Source organism: Solanum stenotomum, chromosome 9 (assembly GCF_019186545.1).
Source record: "Solanum stenotomum isolate F172 chromosome 9, ASM1918654v1, whole genome shotgun sequence".
Classification (NCBI taxonomy): Eukaryota; Viridiplantae; Streptophyta; class Magnoliopsida; order Solanales; family Solanaceae; genus Solanum; species Solanum stenotomum.
In genome coordinates, this window is record NC_064290.1 from 5,812,109 (window position 1) to 5,829,320 (window position 17,212).

General features: G+C 30.4%; 1 protein-coding gene across 2 annotated transcripts; it reads left to right on the forward strand.

Annotated features, from left to right (window-relative positions):
• The first annotated feature begins 8,835 nt into the window (after positions 1-8,835).
• On the forward strand, positions 8,836-14,193 carry LOC125876165 (probable protein phosphatase 2C 52). 2 transcript variants are annotated; one of them, XM_049557284.1, is made up of 6 exons: positions 8,836-9,011; positions 10,111-10,528; positions 10,608-10,952; positions 11,043-11,160; positions 11,243-11,466; positions 13,507-14,193. In XM_049557284.1, exons 2-6 carry the CDS (start codon positions 10,268-10,270, stop codon positions 13,975-13,977), a joined length of 1,419 nt encoding a protein of 472 aa, XP_049413241.1. In that variant the 5' UTR covers positions 8,836-9,011; positions 10,111-10,267; the 3' UTR covers positions 13,978-14,193. The 2 variants fall into 2 exon arrangements, with proteins under 2 accessions (XP_049413241.1, XP_049413242.1); XM_049557285.1 differs by lacking the exon at positions 8,836-9,011 and adding an exon at positions 9,093-9,209.
• Positions 14,194-17,212: the final 3,019 nt, after the last annotated feature.

Consider the following 17,212-nt stretch of genomic DNA (forward strand, 5'->3'; position numbering starts at 1 on the left):
AATTATGAGATGAAATTGAAGTTTATTTGTATGGACATTAGATATGGAATTTTTGTGTTGCATATTTTCTCATAAACACAAGAATCTCATAAGTTGTAAAACTATTAAAATAACCCCAATTGTTTATTCATTCTTACCAAATAAACAAAAATTTATAAAATTACATAATAAATTATTACAAAGCTATTTGTTCTCCACTTAAGTAATTGTTTCATCTAACGTTAATTGATCAAACTTTAATTCAATAAAAAAATATGGGAAAAGGGTCTGATATACCCCTCAACTTTGTCATTTAGAGCAAATATACCCCTCTTTATGAAAGTGACTCATATATACCCCTGATTATATATAAATGGCTCACATATACCCTTTTCCTCTAAAGGAAATGAAAAAAAAATAATTTTAGTTTTATTTTTTTATTATTTTTTTAAAAAAAATATAACCCCATATGGGTATATTTAATCCTCCTCAAACATATTTTTTTTGACTTTTTTTTGTTTCAATGACTAATTTAGATTTATTTTTTTGATGGTCAAATTTAGTTATGTTTCACTAATATTCTTGTAAAACTTGTTATAGATGACCAATTTTTTTTCTTCAAATACAAAATTAAATTACAATATAGAAAAAAAATAGTTTTAAATTATAATATAGCCACAAAAAAATAGTTTTAAATTTTTTTCTTTACAATAAGGAATGAAAGAAAAAAATAAAATAAGAATAAGAAACTCAAATAATGATAATCAAAGAAGTCAAAAAATAATTTATGTATGAAAGAGATTAAAATATACCTTGAACTTTGCTAGAAGAATCATATATACCCCTAAATAATTTTAAAAAAAGTAAAAGTAAAAAATATAAATTTAAAACTAATTTTTTCACTTCCGTTAAATGAAGGGTATATGTGAGCTCATTTGGTAATGGTAGGGGTATATGTGAGCCGTTTGTATAACGGTAAGGGTATATATTTTCCACTTTCATAACGAAGGGCATATCAGCTCCAAATTGCAAAGTTGAGGGGTATATCAGGCTCTTTTCCCTATTTGTAGTGTACTAGTTTTTAATATGTTCCCCTACATAGTACGAACAATCTTCTCACGTTGAACTTACATTTCTCAATCATATGACCGAGAAGACGAACCAACATTGTTACTTTTAGTCATTTGTTAGTCAATATCATTCACAACTATATTTTCATGCTCATATACCATAAATATTTCATAACTCCTTTGGTATTCTCACAAATAATTATGTAACACTGCACAAGCTATGACAATTTTCACTTGTATGTCATTGGCTCGAGGCATTTTCTCTACCCCTTCTTACCCTGAAAAAGCAGGGACACCTTACGTTCTTGAACCGATAACCATCTTTCGGCTAACCTAGCCTCCTCCGTCCCTCGGGACTAACAAGGGGTAGTACAGGAATATTCACCTGTTGTCCATCGACTACGCCTTTCGGCCTGATCTTAGGCCCTGACTCACCCTCCGTGGACATATCATAATGGTTCAAGTCTTGTTTCGCTTGTGTGCAATTACACATTTTTAGTGCATTAATTTCATACTAAAACAAACATATTGGAAGTAGTGATTATCAAACATACATCACCAATTTTGTCTTTTTTTCATATTAAATTGTTTTAAAGATTTTCATATGTAGTCGAAAGAGAAGTTTTTTTTTATTATGAAAAAACAAAAAAGTATTACTTCCTCCGTTCTTATTTATATTCACCAAATCAATTCCTACTTTATCATTTATATTCATCAAATTTAAAGTAATAATAAATTTATCAAATTTAAAGTAATAATAAATTTTATGTTGGTGAGAATAATAATTTTCAAAAGTAATGATGTGACTATAAATTTTATTTACATATGAAATAAATGGTTAGTAAATATAAATGTGGGGTTGTTTTAACAAAATATAAACTTATGGATCAATTTTTGTATTTAAAAATCTCAAATCATGATATGAAATGCTCATATCATGATTTTTTGGAGAATATGGGATTTCATCTCATGATATGAAATCATGAGATGAAGTCAACATGAAATCGCATGTCCAAACATTAATTCCATCTTACGATTTCATATCGTGATATGATATCGCATGGTCAAACACCTACTTACTCTAGCCTTGCATATCAGTAGTATTCGCCTGGTTTATGCTACTACATGTAATTTATTGTGCTTTAGCTATATATCAATTAATTTAATTGTGGTTACTATTCTTTTTCTTCGTATACTTTAGAATGATTCTCTATTATTTGCGATTTCTTTTTTTTAAAAAAAAACTTATTTACTTCAAGAAAATATTTCCACAAATATTTATTTGAAAATATTTTTGTCCGTACCAACCATATGTCTATAAATGACATCAAGTTAGATTGCTAATCCTAAAATAATGTAAGTGGAAATAACAGTCGGTGCATATAAATGAAGTATCTCATTAATTAATATATGGACAAAATGCTGAAATAATTTTTTATTGTAAATATAGGACATAAGAAAACAACATATAACTAAAACTTTAAAGAGGAAAAAGGGGTAAAAATATATGAATGAACATGCAAAATGAGAAAAAAGGAAGGGATGTAGGGGCAGTGGGAAATAAGTATACTAAATCTTTGTAGATTCTTTTTATTAAAAAAATAAAAATTAAGCAGAAATGAAAACATTAATAAACTAAATAAAGGTATTACTGAAAAGATGTTGGATTTTCAAGGATATTAAAAAAGTAAGCATAAAAAAATACCATTTGTTTTTTCATATATAAACTACTATAGATTTAATGACAAATAAGACTTAAAAAGTAGAAATATGTGACTACTGTTTAGTCCACTTATGGAAAGAGATCTTCTTACATAATCCCAATTGATGAAATAAAGCAATACTAATTAATTAGAAGCAAATCCAACTTAGTGGGTTTTCCTTTTTTGTCGCTTTAATATTTTTTTCTTCTTTACTAGTACTAGTAAAATATTTCTTACAAAAATAACTTGAAGTGTGCATTATTTTTAAACAATAATAGTCTACATTATGCCATTTTTTTAAATTTCTCATCCGATGTACTTCTATATTAGTATTAATACTCTATCAATATTAAAAAGAGAGATTTATTTTGTCGCGAATATATAGAAAATTTATGTTATAAAATATGATTTTCTTAAAATTTAATTTTATCGTACGTACGAGCTTACTGAGAAGATCCATAGTGGAAACAAATTCACATGCAATATTGTTTTCCACTATTTTTTCTTTTTCACCGATTCAATCAAAATATAAATGAGAATAGCCACTGAACATTTTTTTTTGTGGATTTAATGAAAATTAAATAGAAATTTGCATTGGAAAATCTGACGTTAAAAACAAAAGAGTAAATTTTAGGTTTAGCAAACATAATAATCATATTTGTATGTTATAACTATAGTTTGTATAATTGCGCTCCATAACAAACTTTATGTTTTCGGTATACATATACATAAAAAATATATATTTGGGTCTATTTGTATATTTCGGTATACAAATGGATCCTACATTTGTATATTTCGGTCTATTTGTATATTTCGGTATACAAATGGAATGGCAAAAAACATGGAATGTACGTTTGCAGCGAATTACAAATAAAAGAAACTATATATGGCTATAAAATTTAATTTGAATTAATAATTTGCTATTTCATACAATTTTTCCAAAATAAAACGCTCTCTAAATTAAAAACGACTCTCCGTACTTAACAAAGTTTAAACTAAAAACCTCTATCGGTTACATTTTGCCTAGTGCATTCACTGCGATAGTTACTTGATTGCTTTTGCTTCAGAATTAAATTGAAATTCCACCAAAAAAGGTAAAAGAAAAAACACATACTCTATTAATTAGATTTTGAAAGTTAGGTCAAAATTAAAACTATGAAATTAATTTGTGGGGCATTTTTCTCTTTTTACTGTTCTAACATTCGGACGGACGAATAATTAAATAGATTGAAGAAAGGAACTAACGAGTGAATTATTTAAATATTTGCGAAAGGACATCCTTTTTTCCAAAAATTATTACTAGCATTATCTTCGAACTTTATAACCTGAACATGAGAATATAATGGACATACTATTAAAAAAATACTATGTTTTCACTGGAATTTCTCATTGAAAAATGTCTAATAGCTATTTCATAAAAAAAAAAAAATGAGTGGGTAAGAAAAGAAAAAATGATACAATAATATTTTCATACAAAAAAAATTAGGAAGCCTCTAACTATTTTGGTGAGAATTTGTTCATAATTTTTTTCAATCAGCTGATTTGGTAAGAAATAAATGAAAAAATCATATTCCATGATATCATTTATTAATCTGCAATAAAAAAATAATCTTTATTTCTAATAGCGACACACCTTTATCTTAATTATTTAACATTTTTTTGTGTAATAGTGACACATCTTTTCTTAATTATAAATAACATATATATGTTGTAAAGGAACAAAACAAGTTGACAAAAATCATTGTGGAAAAATTGTGTCTTGTTATTTGATCACAAAAAAATATGGGTACAGCTATGATATAAAATTGGCTGTCTTATACTTCAGTATTTAGTATATATAAGTTGTATCAATTTGAGACAAGAAAGTTCTCGTGATTTTTCTTTTATGGTATATTTACAAGTGGATTCAAAAGTTGCCCCTTTTATTAATTTATAAATATTAATTTAACAGTTTTTGGTTGGACAACAGTATACTTGTGAAGTCCATCACTGATTCCCACCATGAAAAAAAAACTCGAATTACTAAGAATTTCGATTAAATTTGAATCTCGCATTGTATGATTCGTTTGAGTATGACACTCTCAATAAAATTTTCTTCATATTCAGAACTCAAAAATTACTCGTGGAGCAATCCCATTACTGCACTACAATCCATATTGATTAATCGTTCAATAATTACTCTCACGCTCAAGCAAGAATATTTTTTTTATAACTAAAATATAGATAATTAAGCAACATATTCCTTCAACATTAAACATTCTAATGAAAAAGTAATCCAACCTTAAATACTCAATTTAGAATAACATATTCTCAACTAGTGTGTACCCAATTATGTGTAGCATAATCAATTAAAACTGAATTATCCCATTCATGTTCATCATTAGATGAAGATCAGATTAATAGCCAATCACATTAAAATTATATTTACAAGAAAATTAAGCATATATAATTTACGGAGAGAAATATTGAAAACACTCCCGAATTATTAATTTCATCGTCAAACTATTGACAACCTTAAAAATACCACTCTACTTAACTAACTAAATTAAGATTGAACACTATTTTTTTTATTTTTCACTCGATATTTGAAATCTACGTTGACGCCTAAGAAGAAAAAAGATAATGTGAACATCTTTTTATGCAAATATATTGGAAAGAATATCTTAAAGACTTTTGATTACTTTTTTTTACGTGTGTAAACTGTGTAGTAGTTGGATGTTGCAGGAACCTACCCTTTTTCCCACCATTCATTCTTCCAACTTTACAATCAACCTACGTATATATTTACGCAAGCAGACCAATAAGAATCGTGATAGAATGGTAAGTGACATTATTTTTAACCAAAAAATCTTGAATTTTGAGTCTCTTCAAGTATGAAGTCGCTTTTGTTAGGAACGTTTTACTCTTCAATGTGGAATTTTTTATCACTCCAATGTGGATACCGAACACCAAGTGGAAAATAAAATAAAAATATAAGTAAAGCTAATCTTTGAGATACGAGTTCAATCAAATACAGTAACTTTAATTAAAATTTATATTTATCTCAATCAACTTAATAGAGTAGACCTTCTCATTCATAAATTTCATATTTTTATTAGTATATATTTATTTATAAAAAATAAATATAAAAATACTCCCTCTATCCAACAATTGTTGTCCACTATTGACTTGACACACCCCTTAAAAAACTATAAATAGAAGGGTAATTTTTACTCTATAACCCTTTGAATTTAATAAATAAAATGTCTTGAAAAATGTAATAGGAAAATGACTATAATTAATGATAAGGATAAATTAGGAACTAGGGGTCGTTTGGTATGAAGGATAACTTAAAATAGTCCTGAGATTAAATTATAGTGCAACTTAATTTGTTGTTTGGTTGGCAAGTCCGGGATAACTTATCTCGGGATTAATAATTAGTACCGAGTTATCCCTTCCCATGGGTGGTATAGTAATCCCGAGATAACTTATCTCGGGATAAAATGACTAAATGACAAAAATGTCCCTTTAAACACTTTTTATACATTACTTTTCACATCCACGAAGGGTGTTTTTATAAATGTATATGTTGTTCTTAAGATTTATTATTTTGAATACAACAAACCAAACACTCAATAAAAAATAATTTTAACATAATTTATCCCATCATAACTTGAATTCAAACTAAACGACTCTTAAATGTAAAATTATCCATGAATTTCATAAAGTGGACAATTATTATTGAACATCTATTTTTAGCACAGTAGACAAGTATTATTGAACGGAGAAAGTAAGATTTATCAGTGTTGCATTTTAACATATTTTGATATCTTATTATAAACTATGATTTTCTTATTAAAACAGAATATATAAGAATCAGGAAAGTTTTGACAACTACCTTCCATATTTATGAAAGAAGTATAATTTTTTTAAATAAAATTANAATAATTAGTACTGAGTTATCCCTTCCCATGGATGGTATAGTAAGTTATCTCGAGATAAAATGACTAAATGACAAAAATGTCCCTTTAAACACTTTTTATACATTACTTTTCACATCCACGAAGGGTATTTTTATAAACTTATATGTTGTTCTTAAGATTTATTATTTTGAATACAACATACCAAACACTCAATAAAAAATAATTTTAGCATAATTTATCCCATCATAATTTGAATTCAAACTAAACGACTCCTAAATATAAAATTATCCATGAATTTCATAAAGTGGACAATTATTATTGAACATCTATTTTTAGCACAGTAGACAAGTATTATTGAACGGAGAAAGTAAGATTTATCAGTGTTGCATTTTAACATATTTTGATATCTTATTATAAACTATGATTTTCTTATTAAAACAGAATATATAAGAATCAGGAAAGTTTTGACAACTACCTTCCATATTTATGAAAGAAGTATAATTTTTTTAAATAAAATTAAATTTCAAATTATGATTTCAGAGAAGCAAGGGTCAACGCTTCACAAGATGCCACGTAATCTGGGCCCACAATTTAGCTATGGTATATGTAGGCTGTCGCGTGCTTTATCTGCATCATGATTTCATGTTGTCGCGCGTGGAATGCACTCTCCATTTGATTGATTGATTTGAGCGGCAATTCCACTTGTGAAATCACCATTTACTTCTATTAGTCGCAAATCGCAATTTATGTGAAAGTGTTTGAATCGAACATGAAATGTGAAATAAATCGTAAATATTTATTTGAATTTCATGTAAATAACAATGTCCGAAAAGTGTTAATTTGAGATGAATTTGAACTCTATATTTTTTATGTGATATTAATTGATTTTACACAATATTAAATTTTCTTAAAATTTGTGGTCTAAGTAGATTATTAGATATTTTGGCTGAAAAATTATTTTATTACGGATAAAAAAAGTGAAATTTTAAAATTAAATTATTTTAAATTATAGTAAGATGATATTTGCTTAGACAACCTAAAAAGAAAATAGTGTCACATAAAGTAATAGGTTTGTGTTGTCCTCACGAACCATGTCCCAATTACTGTCTACAATTAAGCTGAAAAGGGTAGTTAATACATCATGTCTATCATGACATTAATATAATTCTTTGCTTTTCCACAACTTATTCTGCTTAATTAAGATACTTTGTACCTCTAACATAATTTCTTAATTCCTTGCTTTTCCAAAACCTTTCTATATTTAGTTATGAATTAGTTTAATTTCAACTACCCCATAGAATAGGAGTTTTTCAAAAAATAAAAAATAAAAAATTCTAAGATAAATTTAAGAAAGTTCCAAAAAAGTTTTCTTGTATTTGCTAAAAGAATAAATTAATGGTGGAATTAAAAACTCTAATAAATTGATTCAAGAAAATGTTAAACATGTCATAGTTGGAAATCAAACCTATAACTTGAAATAATTTAAATTACATTCAATACTACTCGACAAGTTTCCATTATGTAAAAGAATTTCAACAATTTATTTCATACACAAAAAATCATTTGTACTTATATGCTCAATGTTGTTTTCTGATAAAGAAATGATGTTATATATGTTATACTAAAAAGAATTTAAAGATTTTTTTTTAATTTTACGTACAGATGGTATAAAAAAATGTCTACCAACCAATCAAATCTTATTCGACACAATCGATATTTATATTATAGTCTGACTAATTAAATTAACAGATTGAGTTATTCTAGAGACAACACTCATAGTAAAAACTCTTTCATGCTCAAACATCAAGCCCTAAAAATTCTACTTTAACTAAAAGCGTAAAAATTTCAACTATCTCACTACAATTTATCATGTTAGTACAATATAGATTAGGATGGAGGATCAATATATTTTCAGTGTAAATATCTCAATCATCTCATCACAACTTTGTTATCTTAGTAGAGATTCAATATATTTACAGTGTAAGAATCTTAATCATCTCACTACAACTTTGACATGTTAGTACAATGTAAACTAGGATATAGAATCGATATATTTTAAACGTAAAAATCTCAACCATGTCACCATAATTTGGAATCTCAACCATGTCACCGCAACTTGGAGGTTAGTACCACATAAATTGGGATGGAGAACCAATATATTTTCTTCCTTAAAAGAATGAACCTACCCTCTCCTCTTCAGTATTTCCTTTTTTATGCTTTTGCAATTAATTAATGCCAACTTCTATCTATTCCCATACTTCTCACTCTCTTCCCTTCTTCTCCTTTTTTCTCTTCTATTCAACAAAAAAGACATAACTTACATTCTTGATCCCAGCTATCACTAAACCAAGTTGAAGGTACCATTTTTAACCAACCCTCTCTTTGTATATCTCTTTCATTTTGCTTTTCCAACAATAAAAATCTCATCTTTTTCAAGAAAATTCCAAGTTTTTGCCGTCTTTTTCTCAATTTTCTGTGTAGAGTTCAGAAATGAAACCCCATTTCATGGTCTTGGTTAATTCTGCAACTTGGGTTTTAATGCCATGAAAAAAGGGGTTTGATATTTTGCTCCCTTTCTTGAATTTTGATTTTATTTTTTTTGCTGTTTATACTTTTCTAAGTTATAATGCTTTGATCTGATGTTGTTTTGCTTTTGGGGTTACGTAAAAAACGATTCTTGTGTCGACAAAATCTACCACTTTGTTAGAACTCTTTTGCTTTATCTGTCTGCTCCACTAAGTAGTGCAAAGATTCAAATTTTATCAGACTGTTTTTACTCTATCTTTGGGTTTACCTTTTTTTGTAACTTTGTTTATCCTCTGGAAAAGACTGAAATTTTGACATTTGAGGTGAAAGGTTGAATCTTTTTGACATTTGTGTGTAGTAACTTTTCCTTTTCAGTTTACTTTTTTTCAAATCTTTATACCTTGTTTTCTTTTGGTGTTTATGCGATAAATCTAACCATAAAATCTTTACCTATAAGATCTATAAGAAATACTAAGATTTTTTGGAACTTGGATTATAAATCTTTGCCTTCTCTGTTTTGGAAATGGAGAATTTTGTGGATAAGTTTTGATTTTTGTGAACATGGTGACAGATTAAAGAATTTGAATAACCGTGGGTGCTCTACCTAGTTTCCTGTTTTTGTGTTTTTTTAAAAATGTTTTCCAGAATATTCTGTTTTTCTGTCTACTTAGCTTAATTGTTTAATTAAAGATTAAGGGTGCATAAAATCTCTCAAATTTGATTTGTATAATTGAGATTCCCATTGGATGATGAAAGCTTAAGACAGCATAATATTTATATTATATTGATCAATCACATGCTAATCTATTAATCTGTGTGTTGGTTAGTTAGTCTAGTTTCAATTTTTGTAGGCATATCCATCTTGTTATGTAGTATTAATAAACTATTAGTATATTTATTGATCTCTTCTTGTGTTGTTTACTTGTTTAGTGACAATATTTTGACCAAGATAAAAACGAATCGCGTTGGATGGTTGTGAGTTCTACAGTTTTTTTGCTTAGTTGACATTCAGTCTGATCCAGTTTCATTGGGAGGAAGAACATTTCTTTACTTGTGGATCAGATGGTCTTTTAGTGTGTCTGAGAAAATGGGGGGTTGTGTTTCTACCAGCAATCATAGTACTTGTAGTAGCAGGAGCAACGGAGAACGAGTTTCCCCTGAATGTTTGGGGATAAGTATGTTTAGTCGAAAGAGGATTAGAAAAACTTTTTCTGATCCTGTTACTACATTGCAACATTTGACTTCGATACCTAATCGGATATTCAAAAATGGAAAGAGCAGGACTTCTTGCATATTCACTCAACAGGGTCGTAAAGGCATAAACCAGGATGCCATGGTTGTCTGGGAAGTAAGTACTGCTCGCTTGTGTAGAAACACTGTTGTCTGTTTGGAGTGTGATATGTTTAATTTTATGTATCTGTTTGCAGGATTTCATGGCTGAAGATGTGACCTTTTGTGGGGTATTTGATGGTCATGGTCCACATGGCCATCTTGTTGCACGCAAAGTCAGGGATGCGCTGCCCTTGAAGCTAGCGTCGTTTTTGCAATCATTTGACTCAAAGCACAATGGTTCTACAGCAAATTGCTGCAGTGTTAATGAAAAATTGGATGTGGTGGATCCTGATAAGGATGGAGGGATGGAGGATAAAGTGGACTACTTGTGGAGAGAAGCTTTCCTTAAATCATACAAGGCCATGGATAAAGAACTAAGGTCCCATCCTAATTTAGATTGCTTTTGTAGTGGAAGCACTGCCATTACTTTAGTGAAACAGGTAGTCAATTGCATTTGGTTATGATTGTCCTAATGCAATTTCTTTCATTCCCTTTTCGTCTAAGCTTATTATTAATATTTTGTGTCACAGGGTTCAAATCTTTTTATGGGCTACATTGGTGATTCTCGGGCAATCATGGCATCAAAAGACAGTAATGATTCAATGGTAGCAGTTCAATTGACTGTTGATCTCAAGCCTGACTTACCTAGTATGTCTATAGTAGCTAATCTTTCATATTATATGATCCCTTTCTGGAATGTCTTTGCTGATATTGTGTTTTGTGTTGCCAGAGGAAGCTGAGAGGATAAAACGATGTAAAGGTCGGGTTTTTGCTTTGCAAGATGAGCCTGAGGTGCAGAGAGTGTGGCTGCCATTTGATGATGCCCCTGGTTTAGCAATGGCACGGGCATTTGGGGATTTCTGTTTGAAGGAATATGGGGTGATTTCTGTTCCAGAATTTTCTCACCGTATTCTTACCGATAGGGACAAGTTCATTGTTCTAGCTTCTGATGGGGTATGTATCCCTCTTGAAATATTTGAATATTTTGCTAATTTAGTTATCAAGTTGTTGAAGTAGTTGAATCCAAAGTGAAATTATGCATGCCATGTTGTCCATTATGATTTTGACAACCTTTGTGATCTTGGATTTTTTGTTTTGTTTTGGATGGGATCACACGTAATGATCTGGAGAAAAGGGGTATCTATGAAAATAATTATGAAGTTGATAATTCAATTTTCTTTTTCATTTACTAATACAAGAATAAATAGAAAGATCATGCAGCACGTATGATCTCGCCTATTGAACTTCCATCATCAGCTAAGAATTCAAAGTTTAAGTTCTCAACATCAGTGATTATCTATACCGATGTAGTAAGGTATTCAGTTGCCATTCTCATAAATATTAATGGTGCGAAGTGGCTTCATTTCTAAGTATGCTATGAAGGTATTAGGTTGCTGTTATATTAAGTTGGCTGGTCAAAACCTTTGTCATTTTGGCGGAAGGAAGAAGTGTTTTGTTTTTTATGCAAATCTAGTGCATTGGACATGTGTTCACACCTGGTCTTTGAAGGGAAGGAGTTAGATTTTCTCAAACTAAATGTGCCTGGAATCCTCATAGGTAAGTGGTAACAGTCACTTCAGGACTTTGAAAAGTATTCGCTCATTCTGGTTTGAGGACAGAGTGAGGATAATGCCGGTCGCTAGAGCCTGGTACATTCTGCACGAGGTAGAAATCCAATAGGCAGAGGAAATCTGTCATTAGTTTTAGTACCTGACTTGCCAAGACTCCTTATGCAGTGAACTTAGATTAACTGCTGATGTGTTAGTAGATATCTTACACATGAAGAATTTAGCTTAGATACAGACAATTTTTGTTGCTTGTTTGTTGTCGGAGGAAAGGGGCCTTGCATATGCATCATGTACTTAGAATCTTTAAACAAATCTTTTGCAGTTCTGGTTTCTAAACATAGAAAGTATTCTATTCTACTTGCCAAGACTCCTTCTGGATATTTTACCCTTCCTTAAGTTACCTTAAGTTAAGTAAAGGTCAGCTTGTTGAATTTCTTTTACGGTCTTCGATGAATTTCTGTGAGCTTTCTTCCCTTTTCCACAAAACGGCTGATTATATTTCTATTTCACTACTGGAACTGCATATCCTGAAATATCTGGGCAATTATCTTTTTTTGTTTATGATTTTTTTTCTTATGCGGGGTAATAAGAACTTCTCTAAATATTTGCACTAAGCCAGTGGATCAGGCGTAATTACAGAAAGTGCAAATTCCCTGTTGTGCCTAGTATTGTGTCACTTTTTTGGTCATGAATTTCCCTACCTGAAGTTATTTTGATCTTTTTTCTTTTAATTGCTAATGCCATGATCATCCTAATTTCTTTATGGTGTCAATGCTGAGTTTTGATGGCAGTTGGTTTCAAAGACGGATTTTTTATTGGATAACCTGTTAGACATTGTAATTGATAGGAATTTTGAAACGGCTTTCCTGATTCTGGTAACTGGATGAAATGAGCTATACCACTTGTATCTAAAGTAAAGTGGAATATGGTTGGATAACGTCCTCGGTGATTTCACTTAGCATTTATAAGAATTATTCAAAAATATATTTGTAAGAATTTATTAAGCATCATTTTATTTTTTCATTTGAAGCTCCCACTTAGACGAGTAGACCACTTTAAAGCCTTTCCCATGCTGGAAGAGATGTCGTTTGCTTACGCCTTGGTCATTAATTACTTCATGCTGTTATAAAATGCTACTCTGTTTACCCTTCAATTCTTGTCCAACCGTGGGCTAGTATCTCGACTCCATGTATAGTTGAATTCTCTTTCAATGAAGTATGAACAATGAACATAGTGAGTAATTATTTTCATATCCAAAAAACTAGGCTAATTAAATGTCCGATCCATGCTAGGGAGCGGTGAACCAATTATTACTAGCAAGCTAGCTGTAAGAAAAATGCATCCCAGTAGTGTATACTAAAGAATACAGAGGCATATATTAGCATCAGTTACTGTTTTTGAATTGATGATATATATATTGTTTCAGGTTTGGGACGTCTTGAGCAACGAGGAAGTGGTTGAGATAGTGTCGTCAGCTCCTACACGAGCATCAGCTGCCCGAATCCTGGTTGACTCAGCTGCACGCGAATGGAAAACTAAATATCCAACATCAAAGATGGATGATTGTGCAGTTGTTTGCTTATTCTTAGATGGGAAAATGGACTCTGAATCCGATAACGAGGATCAATGTTTCTCCTCTGCTACCCTTCAGAGCAACCACTCTGGTAACGCTGTGGAATCAGACGATGGACAGAATTCCGAGCCATCTCTGCAAAGGAACTTCACGGTCAGATCTGCTGAAGAAAACGACACCTATAAACGAATCGTTGCAGAAGTAGAAGCAAATCAAGAAGCTATGTCAACTGAAGAACAGAACTGGTTAGGATTAGAAGGTGTCACTAGGGTAAACTCCCTAGTTCAGCTTCCAAGATTTTCTGAAGAAAGGCCAAGACCTTAAATTATATATTTGTTGTTATTTAGATCCCTTTCTTAAAGTCTTATGGATATATATAATTTTGCTGCAGCATATCCTAGTATTGTTTATGACATATTTGGGGTTTGGTTTGTTCACTGGGTTAAACTGACATCCAACTAACTGTAAAGTCTTAAATCTTCTTTAAGATACACTAGTTGTTTGTGTATTCTTTTAGCTTTTATGTGTGCCACAAAATTTTAGCCCCTCATAAATGATTTACTTTCTTTCATAAGAAACAACAGGTTTACCACCAAATGATAGTGGTGGAGTGGATGAAGTTGTTTTTCTGTTAATTAGAGGTCTTGGTTCAAGCCTTAAGTATGAAAAAAATCTTGGTAGGCCACATATTCCTTTTCAATTTTCACTAACATCCTTTACTTTTTGTGACTAGGCAGGCGTCAACCCTTATACATGGTCTTTCAACTTTGCGAAGAACTATGCCTTTGGTACACAATCCTTGTGACTCCCTATGTGGGGAGGCACAAACACATGTTTCATCGAAGTTACAGGACTATTTTATTGAGTTCCTTCGAGAGAGTTGTCTTACGTCCCTAAGTATTCTCTCTAGAGTTCAAAAGAGCCTTGCATGTTGTGGGGTTTACAACTTGTGGAACATTTTCATTTCTTTGACATGATGAATGCAACGTGCTAGTGATAATATAGGGTACCCTTTTTTAGGGGGGAAACAAGTGACTTTAATCAAGAAAAAATTAAAAGAAATGTTACTTTAATCTTATCTTTAAATTGACAAATCAGTCACAACATAATTATTTTTCCCAACATCATTATCAAAAACCTTTATCTTTAAACGTGTCATGTACTCATTCATCCATATGATTAGACAGCATTGCTCAATAATTCTCAACAAATAACTAGACACCCATAAATTACCTTCTACCTGCAATCACATCCTCTTCGATAAAAAAATATTCTTTCGTTCACAATCAACGTCTTTTTCTTTAAACTCATCTCCTAAAATGTATTTCCCATCATTCTCAACTTCTTCACCCGTAACATTAATATTTAAATTATCGCGTGAATCGACTCCGATTTCATCCCTAAAGATCTATACAACTCCTCCATAATATGTTCATATCTATTTTCTTGATTCATATTTAGGTCACTTAATTATGGTCATTTAGCAATACTCTTGATATTAATTACAATAGGCCCCATTTGTAATTAATTTTCCTCTTAGGTGATGTTGGCCAATAACACATGTCACAAATCACAATACAACTAATACTATGTTCAAGAAAAATACCAAAAAGTGTTACATATTAAATCCTTACACAAAAGAAGCAATTTTCTGTTGGTTCAGTTTTCTTTTTGGGTGTAGAAATTAGGTGTTAGATTTTAAAGAAAATTGTCCTTGCAAAAGTAGTTATTTTGTGATAATGGACCGAAAATTGGGTGAAGATTTTAGAGAAATATACATATATAATTGGTCGTCAAAATAATATTTCTTCTATCCTACTTTATATGACTTGCTTAATTTTTTTAGTCAGTCTCCAAAAAAATGATAATTTTTTATATGCAGTAACAATTTAACTTTAAAATGCTCATTTTATCATTAATAAAATAATTTATATGTCACACAAACATCTATGACTTATTTTAGATCAAAAGTTTCAATTTTTTTCTTCTTAAACTCTATATCAAGTCAAACTAAATCATATAAATTGAAATAGAGAGAGCAGTTAGTAAATATTTATACAAACAATATAAATTGAAATGAGATAGAAAAATAATATATTTTTTTTATACAAAATAGTGTTTTTAGCGACCGCCCGAATGTATAACTTGCCCAAATTTTTTGTCTAAATTTCTTTTTGTAAAAATTAGGTAGGATGATCAATTTTTGAGCATGCTATGAATTTTTTGTCACCATTAAAAACATATAATGTAGGTTTGAACCTCATGAATCGTTCCTTATTTTTAAATCTCATAAATCCTCTTCTAGTTTTCACTTGTTAATCCTTTGAATTTTAGAAATGTTTATTGGAGCTGTTCCATATTTCTTAGGGGTATTTTAGTCCTTAGTATTTTTCATTTTAAAAATATATGGCTAAATGTTAATAGCTTTTAAAATATTTTGATACATTCCACATATCTTTAATTTACTATCATATAATTCAAAAGTCCTCATTACTTTTTAAACATCAATTCGATCAAATCAAAATCATACAAACAAATTGAAACGTCTGGACTATAATGCATGCACCACTTAAAGACTTAAACAACAATCTCTGGCCTAGCTCATAATTCACCGCCAAAACACCACCAACTTTCTCACATACTTTCTCCTATATATAAACAAAACTTCTTCTCCATTTTACTCCATCAACTTCAACAATGGCCAACATTATTCATTCTATTTTCTCCTTCTTTTTCATCATCAACATTATTTTTCTCTCTTCCTCATATTATGCACTAGGAGGACGCGATATCCCGAAAATCAACGACAAAATTATACACCCCGATACGTTCATGCCATACGATGGTACGGTCCTAATTCCCGGTATTGGGAGGGTTGTTGTCCCACCTATTGGCACTCATGTTAATCCATTTACATACAATCCTATCACCGGCTCTAATAATGGCAACGGTTTAGTTATTCCAATTCCTGGCTCTGGCACTGGCATTGGCTCTTACATTCCTGGTGGTGACGATACACTTATTCCCAACCCTGGAGTCGAAGTCCCTAGTGGTGGTACCATTTCTGTACCACCATAGGTATCGTCATTAATAAAATAAAAAGGACAGTCTGATGCATGCATAGAGCATTGAGTTATTCACGTTATTGAATTTCTTAATTTTGATTTTGTGAAATAAACATGGAATTGCATGTAGTTGAGTAAATTTAATTATGTATTATAGTGTTTGTTTTTGTAGTGTTGATGTGTGCGTGCATGTGCGGCATTAATTTTCTAGTGTTTCTCTCCAATACATTTCATTGTATTCAATGTGTTTTAATTTTGTGCAAATTGAATTAGTATTATACTTAATATTGTTGTGTTATTTATTTGGTTCAATCTAAAAAATAAGATGGGATCGATCGGCTATATGAATCTATATTGTATATGAATATTTATGTATTTAAGTTCAAGTTATGTCATCATCGTACAACAAAAATTATGCCTCTGACATAAACTAGAACTACACATATTCCTCATTTAATTTGGAATTTTACACTGTAGAGGGCTAGTGGCCACCC